The following is a 16,411-nucleotide window of genomic DNA, read 5'->3' as shown; positions in this document are numbered from 1 at the left end:
ATCTACCTCAAATCACCTCTTGTCTTTTACTCACACACTGTGGTCGATTTACATGTAAAATAGAAATTTTTCCAGACTGTCAATAGCAATAAATGTAGAGCAGAATAAAAGAAAACACTGGCAGGAATATAATGACTAGATGCACCATATTTTTTCATTCAGACACATGACTCTCCTGTGTAACTCAGTGGTGAGTAACAACTTAAAGAATGCAGTCGATCAGGTTCACATCTTCTCCCCCAACTGGTTTGACACATCAGAGTGGAAGAAAATCTGCTTCAGAAATCAGAGTAAATCAGAGCTTCGGTCTCTCCACTTGTTCTGATACTGAGCAGTGTTTTTTAAAAGGAGGCACCTCTTGTCCGATCTGAGTTGTGGATTTGTAGAAAAAGTTTTTAGCGTTCCACCTGAGGCTGTTGGATCTTGAGCCGGATCACTGTGTCAGTTTCCTGGCCGCGTATTTTGAACTGTGGATGAAGAAAGTCAGAGAAAATGTCTGTCAATTTGAGTAAGAACGGCTATGAACTCATGGCTGCTTATAAAGACGTGGTGGATGGCAAGTCTAATACGAACTGGTGAGATCTGTTTGACTACTGCGCTGAAACTCTGTTTCCTTATTGACTGTAATCTGTGTGATCAGTGAAGTGAGGTCTTATTTACAATCCTGCTGTGAAAAGTCAGGTTCTAATCCTAGTATGCTTTAATTAGTCTGTTTTAAGCTCTTTTATGTGTTTCCAGGGCACTGTTTACATATGAAGGAAACAGTAATGATATTCGCCTTGCAGAAAAAGGAGGTAAGATCCGATCAATGTCATACAGGGGAAAAAAGCCACTTATTTCTTCATATTAAGACCATTTGTAACCATATGTACAGAAGGCGGATTAGAGGAGATGGTAGAGGAACTGAACAGTGGGAAGGTGATGTACGCTTTCTGTCGAGTCCAGGACCCCAATTCTGGTCTGCCAAAATACGTCCTCATAAACTGGGTGGGTAGATATAAGCAATTTAAAGACAAATGCTTAAAATGTAGTCACAAATGCTGAATTTGTGACCAGTTTTTCTGCATGTGTGTGTTTATATGCAGACAGGTGAGGGTGTGAAGAGCTCACGGAAAGGAGTATGTGCCAACCATGTGAGCTCCATGGCCGGCTTCCTAAAGGTGAGGCTGGTTTATTCTTCTGCCGCATAGTTTCATAGGCAAACACAAGCGAAGTTTATTTTCTCAAGGAATAGCATCATCATGACATCTCTCAAAAGAACGTATTGCGATCCTGTAACCAACATTCTCATCTTTTTTGTTCTCCTCCAAACCACAATTCATTTGATACTTGGTTCTGCCACAGTATGGGCCTTACTTTAACATCACAAATGATTTCTCAAAAGCTATTAACAGCGCAAACATTTTTTTTTTATTTCAAGGAACTACATACTATAAAAATAAATAATGAATAATAATTGCACAACATGTAGATTATCCAGGTTTAACAGGTAGGTTCGGTGTTCAGTATTTTATTCCTCCAATTATTCCCTTGTCTTGTGAAATACACTGTTGCCCATAAAGTTGGAACCAAACATTTCTACCTCTTTTTATGAAATGATTGTGACAATGTGATTTAATCTGGATAGATCAAGTGTAACTGGGACTCAGTATGTAATTATAGGACCAGGTCAAAGGTGATATTGAAGTGTATAAATAGGAATAAAAAGAAGAATGTGTCTGAAAACGAAATTATTCTAACTTTATGGGCAACAGTGTAATATAGAAGAGTTTAGAATACACTCATACCAGCATCTAAAGCCAAATATGGCATTTACACCCATTCACTTTCAGTTTGAACATGTATTGCACAACGATGAGATCATTTAACCCTTTATTGGGCAAGCAACTATTTTTGGTAATTTCCGCAAACGTTACAAGACAGTGAGAGCAACAGTTACAGTGAGGACAGTGAGGGAACAATCTCAGGTCCAATGTGGTCTACAGGGTCTGTAAGGTCCACCTCTGCATGAACAGTGAGTGTACCTGCTTTGTTTGGTACCATGAAGTAATGGTACTAATGTAAGGAATGATGTTCGAAGGGAGAATGTGGATGTGGACAGGGGTCTGGATCAGGACTTATGATGTTGCACAGGAAAAATTACTGAGCATTTTTTCCCAGAATCAAAAGTAATTTGCTCAAAAAGAATAAATTTGGCTCTAAATTGAGTTTGGAGAGCTCTACCCCAAGAGTAACTTTTATTATTTTTAGAGAGGGACCAAATGTTACTTGAGTAGAGTAAAATTTTCTTCAATTTGAGTAAATTTTACACAAGCAAATTTCCTGTGTGTAATGTTCTAAAATACACATTTGAAAGATTTCACAAAAGTAACAAAGTCTTATTATGTTCTCCAATAACACACTAAGGTCGATTTTTTTAATTTCTGAGTATTTCTATGAGTGCCTGATAAAGGGTTAAGAAGTATAAATTTATTTCGTAATGTTTACTGTTTATCCCTTATATACTTGTTATGCTAAGATAATATTATTGCATTAAATAAGCCTTTGGAAGCAAAGTTTTTTAAAGAGGACTAACCCTGGTCTATGAACCACAAATGTTTCCCTACGTGGTGTCAAATAGAGAAACAACAGATATTTGGGATTAAATAGATCTGCAGGTTTCTTTACTTGCCCAATATACAAATCCAACACTATGCTAGTGTTAGTTAGCATGTATGCCCCACAAAAATGCAACACCCTGTCTGATACAGTTAAACTTGCCACATCAGTAGCTATTTTTTTAAAAAAAGGTTAGAAACGTACCTTTTTTTGACAGTGTTCTGTTGAGTTGTGTGTGTGCATGTGTGGTCGTGCGGGTATGTGCGTTAATTAATTAATTAAGTTTAAGTGTGTGTACATATGATTATTTACTTGGACTTGCACTCTCTTTTTTTAGGATTGTTTTTTATGTTACATACCTGTTTTGAAGCACATTGAATCTGCCTTGTGCATGAAAACTGCTTTATAAAAGAAGTTGAATTGAACTGAATTGAACTGAATACTGTAATACATCCTCTTGAGACCCAGCAATGCATTTTGGTCCTTTGTAGGGAACAAGAGTTTCACAGCTTTACTTAAAAAACAAACAAACTCCAAAGCACTGTCCACTGCAATAGACATTCCCGGAAAAGTAAAAAATAAAAAAATGCATCTGAAAAAACTGTTGCACTGTTTCCAATCAAGACAATTATTTGATGGAAAAAGGACAAAACTTTTACTTTCCTGGGGCTCAGGAGGTTCTAACTCCTTCTGTCCATTACATAATATGTTTGTTTCCAGTTAAAATCTCAGTGGGGCATGTGCAAACCTCATCCATCCTGATAGTCGGTGACAAACTATGATGTATGTGTGATTTCAGGGAGCTCATGTGACCATCAATGCCCGGGCAGAGGATGATGTGGAGCCGGGGGTCATCTTGGATAAAGTGTCCAAAGCATCTGGGGCCAGCTTCAATTTCCACAAACAACCCAAAGAAGAATACAAGGACGTACCCAGAGGACCTGTGGTGAGGAGGCACAGATGAGACATCACAAATATTACACTTTGATGATGATGTACGGTCTCAGAACTGATTCTCTGCTGGCTCAACAGGGTTCTGTATATCGGAAAGTCAATGCCATGGAGGAAATTCAACAAACCAACAAGGACGACTTCTGGTCCCAAGCTCAGGTTTTATATTGATGTGCATAATCTCCAACGTGGAATATTTTACCTCAGGTCAGATGAAAGTTAATACAACTGTCTTTTTTCAGAGGGATGAGGAAATTCGGAGGAAGGAGGAGAGCAAAAAAATAGAGCAGGAGAGAAAAGTGTTGGAGAAAGAGAGAAAAGAGATGGAGGACAGACAGACGAGGGAGAGGGAGAGGAAAGCCAAGGAGAGAGCCCAGCAGATTGAGCAAGACAAGTAAGAAAAAAAAACACACACATTCAGAGAAAAAAACACACACATTTAGAGAAAAAAACACACACATTCAGAGAAAAAAAAACACAGAGAGAAAAAAAAAAATACACATACACATATACACAGGAAAAAAGACGTGTATAGAGGAAAGAACATATATAGAGGGCAAAAAAGACATATAGAAAAAGAAATCACAAATAGAGAAAAAAACACTTATAAAAACATAGAGAAAAAACATACATAGAGAAAATAACACATCGAGAAAAAAACATACAGAGGAAAAACAAAACAAAAAAACTCATATAGACAAAAAACACATATAGAGAAAACGGATGGGGAAAAGCCTACAGAAAAAAACCCCCATATATATTAGAAAAAAACACAGAGACAAAACATAGCACGCTGCACACTTTTAATCTCCGTCGGCCAAATATAGTGTAAGATTCTGTTGGAAGTTACTGCCCTATAATTCAGATTACATCGTCTTTGTGCAAAACTTATTACGTATATTTATATGTGAAAGTACTCAGATATTATTACTGCACAAGGCCATTTGACCTTGAAAAAATAGGTCAAGATCACCTATTTTCAATAAGCTTCTGCTCCATGCCAAGATGCATCCACAATATAAATTTGGTGCGGATATGTCAATACATTCTTCAGAGAATGCAATTATGTCGATGAATGGACAGACAGACAAACAGACAGACAACAAAACGATTACAATACTCCTTTCACATACAGAGAAAGAGTGAGGGGTGATGGCGGACTTTTCTGTTTGTGTTGCAGGATTTATCAGCGGCAGAGAGAAGAGGAAGAACGAGAGAGGGAGCAACAGCGAATGGTGAGCATTTAAAAAGAAGATAATTCCACTTCATTACGAGCTGCTTCTCTTTTTTCATATTTGTGCTGTTTCTATCATTCGTGGCAATAAATTAATTATGTCTCAGCAAGGTGTCCATCATAATCATGGATTAAGAGCTTCTTTTGGATCCATCTTTTATCTCTATCCACAGCTTCAATTAGTTTCATTCAGTTATTCTGTTTGTTTAAAACTTATGAAAACAGTCTTATCAGTAATAGAATACACAATTATACAAAGATATGTACAGACTGTATGTGCAGGATAGCAGGCACTAAACACAATAAACTATGAACAGCACTACAAGTATTTTAAATCATATCTAAATGAAAAAGTTGCTCCTGAAATACTCATTTCATTACTTGTTGTTTGGTGCAGGGGATGATGATAACCTTGGGTCTTTTCTAATCCAACACCAACAAGTGCAATGTTGGAAACAGATCACTAAAGCACCACTGATTGTATAAAACATTTGACTAATCTTGGAAATCTGTATTTTTTTAACTGTATTAAATAGAAAGTGTGGGCTGTTGTGTTGAAAATATTCATGTTGCAGTTTACAATGTTGTGTTTTTAGAACCATGAAGAAAAGGAAAACAAGAAGATAGGCATCAGTTTTACTGCATCTGTGCAGAAAGCTAACGTGAGTATGAATGATAAAACCTAACCCTTTATTATTATTATTATTATTATTATTATTATTATTATTATTATTATTATTATTATTGAAATTTTACCTTTGTTTTTTACCAGTTTCACTCAGAAAATCTGGAACTTCTGAAAACGGCGTAATGTCTTTGGTGGAATGTTGTAAAGCTCTAATGATATCATAAGTCATATCTTAAATCTAAAACCTTATAAAAACTGTGTCCCTCTACTGGGTTAGTATCATAACATTATGCACCATCATGTCATACATACATACAGTACATTATCCTATTCATACATAAATACTCAAATTTAAAGCTATCTCTGTATCTGTTGCTGCAATTTTGGCCAATGTTTTCAAAATATTTTACATAAAAACTGCTCAGACCCCCTCATTTTCTGCTCACTGTCTCTTACAGGAAGCAAAATCCCTCATTTCTCAGAGATCATTCAACCCCAGAGACGTATTCAAGCAGAAGGAGCAAAGCTTTGACGGCAACAACAGACTGTCCCCTGTCATATCCAGACCTGGTAAACCACCTAAACCTACTGTAAACAAGACATGATGAACCCTGAACTGACCGCACAGACTCATGTTTGCACTCTGTTCCTCAGGGAAACTGCAGAGTCCATTCCTATCTCAGAGAGAAGCAGAAAAAGAAATCCAGAGGGAGCCTGAACACAAACCCTTCTCAGATCCTGTCCTCCCGCCTAGTCCTGCTCCAGACACTTCAGTGACCCTCCTGTCCCCCGTGACACCGGTCTCACCTGTTTTACTGGACTCACTTGTTGCAGAAGTCCCTCCCACACCAGCAGAAACTGCACCCTCACCAGTCCAGTCTGCAGGTCAGAGACAAAACAAAACCTTACACTTCCACCACAATGAACCAACATGCTCTCATTCCCAGCTCACATTGTTCCTGTTGTCACCCCTCCTTCAGCTGTGAATATATCCTGGGTGGGGAAGCAAAATTTACAATATTTTGAGGCAGGGATTGAAAGACAGTGTATGACCAATTAGTTTATTGAAAGTCATGAGAATTTATTTGCCACAAGAAAATTGACATAATAGAAAATGTTTTTATTCTATGTGTCCTCCTTCTCTCTCAATAACTGCCTTCACACGCTTCCTGAAACTTGTGCAAGTGTTCCTCAAATATTTGGGTGACAACTTCTCCCATTCTTCTTTAATAGTATCTTCCAGACTTTCTCGTAATAGTTTTGCTCATAGTCATTCTCTTCTTTACATTATAAACAGTCTTTATGGACACTCCAACTATTTTTGAAATCTCCTTTGGTGTGACGAGTGCATTCAGCAAATCACACACTCTTTGACGTTTGCTTTCCTGATTACTCATATGGGCAAAAGTTTCTGAAAAGGTATGGATAATAGTGTTAGGTATGAGTATGACATCAATATTTGTTTGGTTTCAAAACAATTGACGTAGTGCCTGCTGAGAAAAAACAACTAAATGTTCATTGTAAATTTTGCTTCCCCACCCTGTATATATATATATATACACACACACGCACACACCTACACACACACACACACACAGTGCTCACACACACGTACACACACACACACACACACACATACACAAAAACAACAAAGTTTCGATTCAATAACTTATGTTCATTGATGTGCACAGATGCTATTTACACTGAAGAAGAGGAATGGTCAGATGAGTTTGATGATGAAGGAGAAGATGAAACCACATCAGGTAAGAGGCATTCAGAGGAAAGGATTAATAAGAATTAGCTTCATTAAAGGGATTATACACAGTGTTGGGGAAGTTACTTTTAAAAAGTAACTTTTGCTCATTACTTCTTGAAAAAGTAATCCATTACTTTACTTTGTTGCCCTTCATGGATAGTAACTTTTTACATTAATTGTTACTTCTGTGTTACTTTTATGTTGTTGAACTTTGGGCAGAACCACATACCTGTTCCTAAATGTGCAGGACTACATAAAGTTCTACTATTGAGGATATAACAGGTATTTCTTTTGTGCTCTTTGTTATAAAAATGCCACAAACAGAGCACTTGACAAGAAAGCATTGGACTTAGAGGTAAGATCGGGCCTAAAAAATCCAGCCCGACCCGACCCAGGCCCGCGGGTATTAAAGCCCGACCCAGCCCGAGCCCGACCAATTAACTTGATTTGCAGGCCCGAGCCCGAAGCAAACCCGAAATTTCATATTTTATTTGTGAGGACTCGGGAGGAGGAGGGGTGATTTATGATAACAAATTAAAGCCTGTCTTTTGTAACGAAATCTAAGTTAAACAAGACTGTATAAACATTTACATCTTTTATATTTCTGTGTCTGCAGAGGTTACATTAACCGACAATTTTCCATCATTGACGGATTTTTTTAAGAGTTGATGGGAAAAATTTAAGGCCGTCCGTCATTTTGACGGGTTGAAAATTGGGCCATAAACCACAGCAGCAGTACGTCCTTAAGAATCTAGCGCGGCACTTTAAGAGAGAGAGAGAGGCAGAGAGCCCGGCCCGACCCGACCCGAACGTAATGATTGACACTTTAGGCCCGACCCGGCCCGAAATTCGGGTTGGGTCGGGCTCGGACTCAGGCTTGGGCTTAAGATCTTACCTCTAATTGGACTACTATAGGCTTCAACACCACCACTAAGCCCTGTCAAACAATATGAAAAAAACATAGCCTCCATACATCTTATGGGCATAGAGGTGAACACAAAATACATAAGGGCTTGTCATTTTGTCCAACTCTTGTTTAGTTAAACTAGTGAAACGAGGTGAAATGAGAGCCCGTGACTATTGCGCAGGTGCAGCTGTTTCACTACTGGATGTTTACATTGAAAAGAATGTGTTTGCGCATGCCTGATGGTTTGGAGCATGCATATAATTCTTAGGGCTTAAAAAAAATTTTGGGGAAAAAAATTGTACGTGACACTTGTCAAATCTGTCCTTAAGAAAAGCAGTAACGCGTTACACTACTTTTTACCCGAAAAAAGCGTAAGGGTTGTAGTTCCTGTAGAAGAAACGCTGTGATTTCAGCATCAAACTCCATTCTTCTCATTTAAAGCTGTGTCCAGTGGTGAAAAACAACAGCGCTTCTAGATTTTATCACTTTGCTACTTTCTGTGACTGTAAAAGTTGTTTCTTAGCTGTTCTCATCCCACATCATTACTACTGGTCAGTTTGGTCAAAGGCCCAGTGGTGTTAGTTTTCCTCATCGTGGGAGATCAACAGTGGGACTCACTACTCCCTCTAGTGGTCACATAAATCCACTGACACGTCAATGTGAACAGATTCTGTAACACAGTGGTTCTCAAACTTTTTACAGTGGAGTACCCCCTGAAATATACTTTTTTAGCCATGTGCCCCCAATTCTCTTTTTGATTAAAAAAAAAAATTGGCAAAATTTGTTCTTGTGCCAAAGATGTCTGTTTATATTTTCAAAACTTTGAAAACAAACAACATATATTTGACTGTTATATATAAAAGTATATATAAACTGAAAATGCCCCCTTTCATTGATAAGAAAAATAAATATATTGGATCAGTCATTAATTAATAAATGAACCTTTCATCAACAAAAAATAATTACTTAGCTACTCAAATAAAGTAATTTTGAATAATTTAAAATAGAAATGTTCTTAAAATGTTACCAAAGCTTAAACAAGATGATTGACAATAAAACTATTATATGAATGTATTTATTGTGTTTTATATTTCAGCATTAATTCTCATTATTTATTTTGTATTCGGTACATGATGACTTATTTAATGTATTTTTGTATCCCCAGGGCTTCTTCCAAGTACCCCTGGGGGTACATGTATCCCACTTTGGGAACCCCTGTTATAACACTATACATCGGTGTCTTTGCCAGAGCTTTTTTTCCCTCAAAATACTCTAAGGATATTTTTATGTCATTTTTAATAAAAGACTACATATAGTCCCTTTAAGAAGATAAGTTTGATGTTTTTGTGAATCCAAAAATGACAAAAATATAGAATGTGGAGGGATGACACCCATATTTATAAACTTAAAAAACACAGCAAATCATGATGAATGATGAAGACAAATCACTGCTTTGACTCATGAGTAAAAAAAAAACATGAATTCTGGATTAATGATATAGATGGGGGTTTTTTTCTGCAAGAACATTCTATAATTCTTTTGTGCTTTAACTCTAATGAGCATGCTTTTTCTGTTCCCACTGATAACTGAAATATAAAAAAAAAAAAAATAGCTGTGCTGTTTGAAAGTATGTTTCCACACTCAGCAACTCCAAATGTCTAATAAATAAACTGATGGTTTCATGCAGTTAAAGAACGAGTATCAACATTAAGTGGATGAGAGAAAATAGTTTATCAATAAAGCAATTAAAACTCATAATAACCATGTACTGCACAAAGCACCATAAAGAAGTATACAGGAATATCACCATCCAAAAGGTTTTTACATTATTTATGTAAAAAAAAAAAATGTTTAAACTCAATTTCAACTTCCATTATTTGTGCTATCCCAACTGTAGCTAAATCTCCAGTTGAAGACTTGTATGAGTCACCACAGACACACAGGACGGAGGAGGAGGATCTGTATGAAAATATAGACACTGCAGCGGTAGGTCCACTATGCTATTATGGTCTCCAATTTAACCTATTTTTCATCATCCTTCTGTGTCTGATGATATTACAGTAGATACTCTGTACATCTTCGTTGCTTTCACATCTGAAAATAATGTGAAATACTTTTAAATAATAAGGGTGAAGAACACCATGTGGAAGCTGGAGAACAGAACATCTGTGCTAAAGCTCTGTATGATTACCAGGCTGGTACGTACACACACACACACACACACACACACACACACACACGCGCACACACAGGTCATGACCTGCACATGAAATGATGCATTTGTCCTCAAGGATGTGAATACTGTACACTGCTCATCTCATCATTATGTCTCCTCCACAGCGGATGACACTGAGATCACCTTTGACCCTGGTGACATGATAACTGGGATAGAAATGATAGATGACGGCTGGTGGAGGGGTTATGGACCTGACGGACACTATGGCATGTTCCCGGCTAATTACGTTGAGCTTCTCTAATTGTCCGTGGATTTTTATATCACTGTAAACATATGGTACTGGTGCATGCATTTTTTTAATTAAAAAAGACCTCTGTGATGACAGACAATTGATTAAATTACTCAGTATGTGTTTTAACTTGTTTGTCATGTCATATGAGTCTTGTCTCTCCTTTATGATACCTCCTCATTTCACTGGATTAACAGGTTGTTGTAAAAATCACAATAAATGTAATTTCTCCAAAGTGGTGCATAGAAACAGGACTAATTTTTGCTTTGACAGCAAAAGATTTGTGTTTTGTAATTATTTCATATGAAAGGTTTAAACAGGATTCCACCTTAATAACTAAAACCCTGTTGTGCACACTCCAATAAGTAATATATCCAATTATTAATTGCTTATTATTAACTAGTAAGCAAAAAATTTACTGCCGACTTGCCATGTGTTTTTCTTCTTTTTGTTTGTTTCAATACACAATACATAAACAATCATTGTGATTTGGGGATGATAAAGCTACATTTAAATATACGCATATGCATAAACTGATGACTATACGTAAATAAATATGCCAAACCATGACACAAACAATAAAAATCACTTATATTTAATTACATTTAGACGTCGTAGGTCACCTGTGACGTCATCAGCCTGCGACAAACAACTGTGTTCAAAGAACTAGATGAATGACTGCGAGGCGAGATTAATTTGTTTTACCAATTAAAATTTTGACAAACATATTTGATAACTCAGGCATCAATAGCAGAGGACTGTATCATTTATTTTAGAGTATACTCTATAGGTCCCTATTGTTCTTATTGATACATTTACTGTCAAAGCCGTGCCTCAGCTTATTTTTTCCACAGCTGTGGTAAGATGACTTTGTGGTAAATGTGTTTATTGTTTATTTAATAAAAAGTAAATACAACAGAAATTACTTTTCGTGAATCATACTGGTTAGTTAACCTACTATCTTACAGACTGAGGTAGGAAGAAGTAAAATTATTTGCTCTAAGTTAGCAGGTAATTAAATATAAATGATGTTTGGGTAGCTTAACTTGTGTAATTCTTGCGTTCACAAAATATGTTCCTGGATAATAAAATAAACTTTGTTACTTACATTAATACTCAGGCTTACTTTAACAGCTGAACTACCCTTAACTTCCAAACGCTACGTTTGACGCTGAAACTCAGCGACTGTCATTAAATTATCTACGTCATCACTGTGCGTCGACACTTTAGTGCTAAAGAAGGAGAAATGGCTGCAAGGTTACTGCTCCGTTCAGCTTACAGGGCCGCCACAACCTGCCGGGCTACCCGGGTCCCTGTTTTGACCCGCGGGATGGCAGCTGGAGGTGAGAACAAAATGAATAATGGACCACATAAACCGAATATGATTTAGAGAAAAAACTGGCAGTCATAGGCGGAAGTCTGTAACGCGTTAGCATTAGCAGAGTTAGCATTGCCGTATCATAAGCTGAGAGGTCAAATGTTTCAAGTTCTTTAAATACAAAGTCCGTTGTTTTGTGGAAAAGGCATTATACACATTTCGTTTAAGCATGTATCGACTATACTGCTAATTGTCTAGTAGGGAACTACTGTTGCGCGAATATCAACGTTTTCAATATTGATAAAAACGTGTCAGCTAATGTTAGCCTTGTGCTAACGCTGATTTGCCATAATATTAACGCCTAAGCTTAGTTTTTATTAGTCGACGTTATGTGTCATGGAGATAGTTTACACATCTGTTGTAACATTCAAATACTGAATAATGATATTGATAGTTACTAACCTAAGATAATCACATATAGTCTAGCGTAACTTTAGCTTCAATGATTACATGCAGGAGTTTAGGGGACAGAGCTTCCTCTGTCAACGCTCCCACACTGGAACAGTTTACTGCTCCATGTACACTCTGCCTCATACCTACCCATGTTCAAAGAGCACCTCATATCATTTCTCTTCACCAAGTACTTTGACCCCAAACCCCAACAATCCTTTTTCCTCCCTGTTTTTTTCTTTGTCAAGTGACCTTGGGTACCATGAAAGGTGCTATATAAATGAAAGTTTTTAATATTCTATGGTTTTCTTTGCAGACTGTATATATGTAAGGGTAGAGACTGCGATCTGGTAGGATCGGCGATTCTACCAGTAGAGACTCTGATCGAGTTTCTACTGGTAGAATCGCCGATCCTACCAGATCGCAGTCTCTACCCTGACATATACATTGCCTCACCTCTCTTGATAGGTGGGCTGACTGCAGTTAGTTTAAACTCCTAGGATGATTGATTATGACTGTATCCATGGACTATTCTTTTCCTAAATGTGTTCATGACCTCTTCATAGGGATTCCCTCTGATGAGGAACAAGCCACAGGAATGGAGAAGATTATCATGAGGGCCATGAAGGATGGAACGGTATGATCATATACACACACACACACACACACACACACACACACACACACACACACACACACTCTCACTCTCTCTCTCTCATAAAGTTCATAAATAAAATATGAATAAATGGGTCCAGAGTAAATATTTTGGTGATATGTTGGTGAAAACAGGTGATGCTGTTGATGTGACAATACAAACTTGTAGAAATCCTCTTTACACCAGGAGTTGATTTTCACAACTCCCTGTCGACACCTACACAACCCTTACAACATTCTTAAAACCAAAAATATTTTCATTATTTTTCTAGTTCACTTCTTCATAGTTGTTGCTCTGAGTTTGATTGCAAACCGGGTACCACAAAACTGGTGACACTAAGTATAGAATGTTCAGTTAAGTGTATATTTGCTTAGTTTTACACCAAAATTTTCCAGTATTGGCCTTGTCAGGATGAGTGCTTCCCCTCTGACATCCAAGATGATTGAAGCCTGTCCTCCTCAGGCAGTTGTTACTTGGTTCAGAGTGGGTCAGTTTGAAGAAAAAACTGGTATTTTTTTCCCAACCTTCAGACATGCAGTTCAGAGTTTTAAATTGCTTAATATTTGTTGGACTTTTATTTTGTTTTTGCACTTAATCTAAATTAGTGAGGTATTATTAACTTGAGTAACAATAGCTTCACTTTGACTTTCCTATGCTGTGCTCCCTTTTGAGTGTGGGTCGGCACACATACTAACTCACACTCTTATATAGAGCAGAGGTCAGGATCGTGTTGACAGCGCAATGCACTTTCACTCTGAACTAAAGGAAAATGTAAATTATTGAAAAAATATCTCAAATATTTTTTCTTTGGTTTCCCCAAAGCCCTTGGAGGGGAACACTGCCATACCCTTGGTGTGCATTTAGTGATAAAGATCTCAACTTGCACACTGGATCAATTCAAATACATTTTGCCCCTGGAACACCTGGGAAAGCTGCAGGAAATAAACCAAATGTCCACATGCCTGTATTGATCTAAATCACATGGACACCTGTCACCCTCCTAAGAGACATGTCGAGGGCCTCCTGTGGACTCAAATAATTATTCCTTTAGCAGATAAGAAATGTCCAGAGTCAGTAAGTAGTCAGTCATGAGCCTGTTATCAGTGTTCTGCAGCTGTGTTGTAGGACAACCTGGTAAATTAACCTCAGACATCTCAGACATGGGGTTTATTTTTTGTAGCCAGGGTGTACAGAGAAATGAACATCAGCTGCCATGATAATTTTAGTGGACATTACTGATCAAAATGCAAGGTTTAGCACTGTAAAGATGTTATTTTTCAGAAGAGTATGGTAGACTGAGTCAAGAAAAGTCCTCCTGAAATCAACTGTTTAAATGTAATGTATTTTTCCACATTAGATAACGTACTTTATTATTGGTCAGCTGATTGATACTGCGTCGGTCTAGTATTAAATATGCTCTCTATAACTGTTGTCAATCAAGAAACCCCACAAGTAATCCCCCTTTCTCCTTCTACGTTAGGATCCCTACAACATGTTGAAGCCAAAGGAGTATGCTGGCTCCAAAGCCGATCCTCATCTTGTTCCCTCCATCACCAACAAGAGGATTGTGGGATGTGTCTGTAAGTTATTTAAGAACCTACACTGCTTTGACATGAGTGTCTTTACATGTTCATTACAAGAATACATGGATTTATATAAAGTGGCAGAAACCATTGTAAGTAGTGAAAGTGAATTTAAAAATGATGAAATCAGAAACATAATTGTGGTGTGAATATCATTGTAGTAAAAACAACCTAAATCTGAATCGGTTTAAGATTTCACTTGAGGTTGTTTTTCACCATTTCTATAGGATATAAATAAATATACAGGTGTTAGGGGCTGCCCACACCAAAAACTGTAACAATGACATTGAGCATCTACACTGAACAGTAATGTAACTTCAGAATGGACATTGAAGAGCTGTTGGATCCAAACTGGGCACAGGGACAACTTTAAATTTACACATTTCATATCCATTTTCCACAATATCAAAGAAAACACAAAAGAATGTTTTAGTCCACTTTGTAAAAAAATAAATGCAGTACACGAATTATTTTAACACAAAATTTCAAAATGTCCACAAACAATAGGCCAAAACTGATATTCCACTGCCTTCACTGTCACTGACTACACTTCCAAATCTGGTAAATAAAAGCTTTATTGTCTTAACGTCACATGTTGAATGTGTCTCTTTTGTTAAATACAGAGGTATTTTGATCGCTGTCAGTGTTTGTATCATTCATTGAATCACTCTGAATGTGATCTCATGATACTGTTCTCTGTGTAATCAAGTTACATGTGATATGATGTGCTGTATATTAGAGACATTAGTTAAAATGCTTGTATCCACCAATATGAGGTCAGTAGTTTCACATACATATGACATGTTAAATGTTTATGCACCTTGCATTGTCAATAGGTAATGTTTTTTTTTTTTTTCCTCTGTTCAGGTGAAGAGGACAACACAGCAGTGGTTTGGTTCTGGCTTCACGAGGGCGAGGCCCAGCGCTGCCCGTCCTGTGGTTCCCACTACAAACTGGTGGCCCATGAGCTCCCCCATTAATGTACACATACCTCTATTATTACAGACCTGTGTGTCTGCACAGTGTTTGCTTCTCTAAGAAATATTCCTTTAGAACAAGATGTAGAAGGTTCAGACAGACATCAAGTCTCCAGGAAGGGTATTTTTACGGACATTTTCAGTTCTACTTCTTTCTGGTCTAAATTTGTGAGTTCTGGTCTGTTTGGTCTTTGACTTGTTCTGTTACAGTACTTGATCTACCTGCTAAACCTCACCAGTCTTTGCTTTACGTGACCTGTTTTGTTACCTTGAACTGAGGGAACACTTGTGTTGTGGGACACAACAGTTTCTTTTTAAACATTTCCATTCACTTGCAGTTTACATTGGCACATGTACTGTACAATGTTACACTCGGTCCACTTACTCCTCTAATTGAACCAATAAAGTTTTAACTTCAACTGATGGGTCTTTGTTGTATTGTGTTGTTTATACCATCACCTTCTGTTCTGTTAGATTATCTTTTTTTATTCAAATTTTTATTATAAAAAGTCTCACGTTACACAAGACATCATTGATGCAAAGCATACTGTTCTTTTTTTTTTTTTTTTTTTTTTTTTAAGTGTCAATATTGCTCACAGAAAGAAAGAGGGAAAAAAAGGATAATTTGTGAATCTTTGTTGCATGTGTATCATATACATATAGACTTTCCAGTGCAATATGAAACAGGAGTAATTTGTGAAAAATCAATGCCTCATAAGAATTATTCAGTTAAATTTTAATCCAACATCCTCAGTTAAGACTTCAGTCTATAGGTTTATAGGTCTTCAGCTTGTCTTTTGCAGATGCAGTTGTTGCACAAAAAAATGGACAGAATATTAACTATTCCATAAATATAAGGTATCTTCTGACATCATGTAGCGAAGCCAAA

The 16,411-nt window shown here is 37.1% G+C and overlaps 2 protein-coding genes across 2 annotated transcripts; both read left to right on the top strand.

The window, feature by feature from the left end:
- The first annotated feature begins 273 nt into the window (after positions 1-273).
- On the top strand, positions 274-10,674 carry dbnla (drebrin-like a). The gene is made up of 15 exons (XM_030148412.1): positions 274-575; positions 739-794; positions 875-987; positions 1,086-1,160; positions 3,398-3,544; positions 3,631-3,708; positions 3,792-3,943; positions 4,730-4,784; positions 5,380-5,445; positions 5,870-5,981; positions 6,066-6,296; positions 7,103-7,174; positions 9,972-10,060; positions 10,203-10,272; positions 10,415-10,674. The coding sequence occupies exons 1-15, from the start codon at positions 493-495 to the stop codon at positions 10,549-10,551; spliced, it is 1,536 nt and encodes a 511-aa protein (XP_030004272.1). The 5' UTR covers positions 274-492; the 3' UTR covers positions 10,552-10,674.
- A 1,061-nt stretch (positions 10,675-11,735) lies between these two features.
- cox5ba (cytochrome c oxidase subunit 5Ba) lies at positions 11,736-15,945 on the top strand. Its single transcript, XM_030150506.1, has 4 exons — positions 11,736-11,882; positions 12,874-12,944; positions 14,443-14,542; positions 15,413-15,945. Exons 1-4 carry the CDS (start codon positions 11,786-11,788, stop codon positions 15,523-15,525), a joined length of 381 nt encoding a protein of 126 aa, XP_030006366.1. The 5' UTR covers positions 11,736-11,785; the 3' UTR covers positions 15,526-15,945.
- Positions 15,946-16,411: the final 466 nt, after the last annotated feature.

Source organism: Sphaeramia orbicularis, chromosome 12 (genome assembly GCF_902148855.1).
Source record: "Sphaeramia orbicularis chromosome 12, fSphaOr1.1, whole genome shotgun sequence".
Taxonomy (NCBI): Eukaryota; Metazoa; Chordata; class Actinopteri; order Kurtiformes; family Apogonidae; genus Sphaeramia; species Sphaeramia orbicularis.
This window is presented reverse-complemented; position numbering and strand designations above follow the sequence as displayed.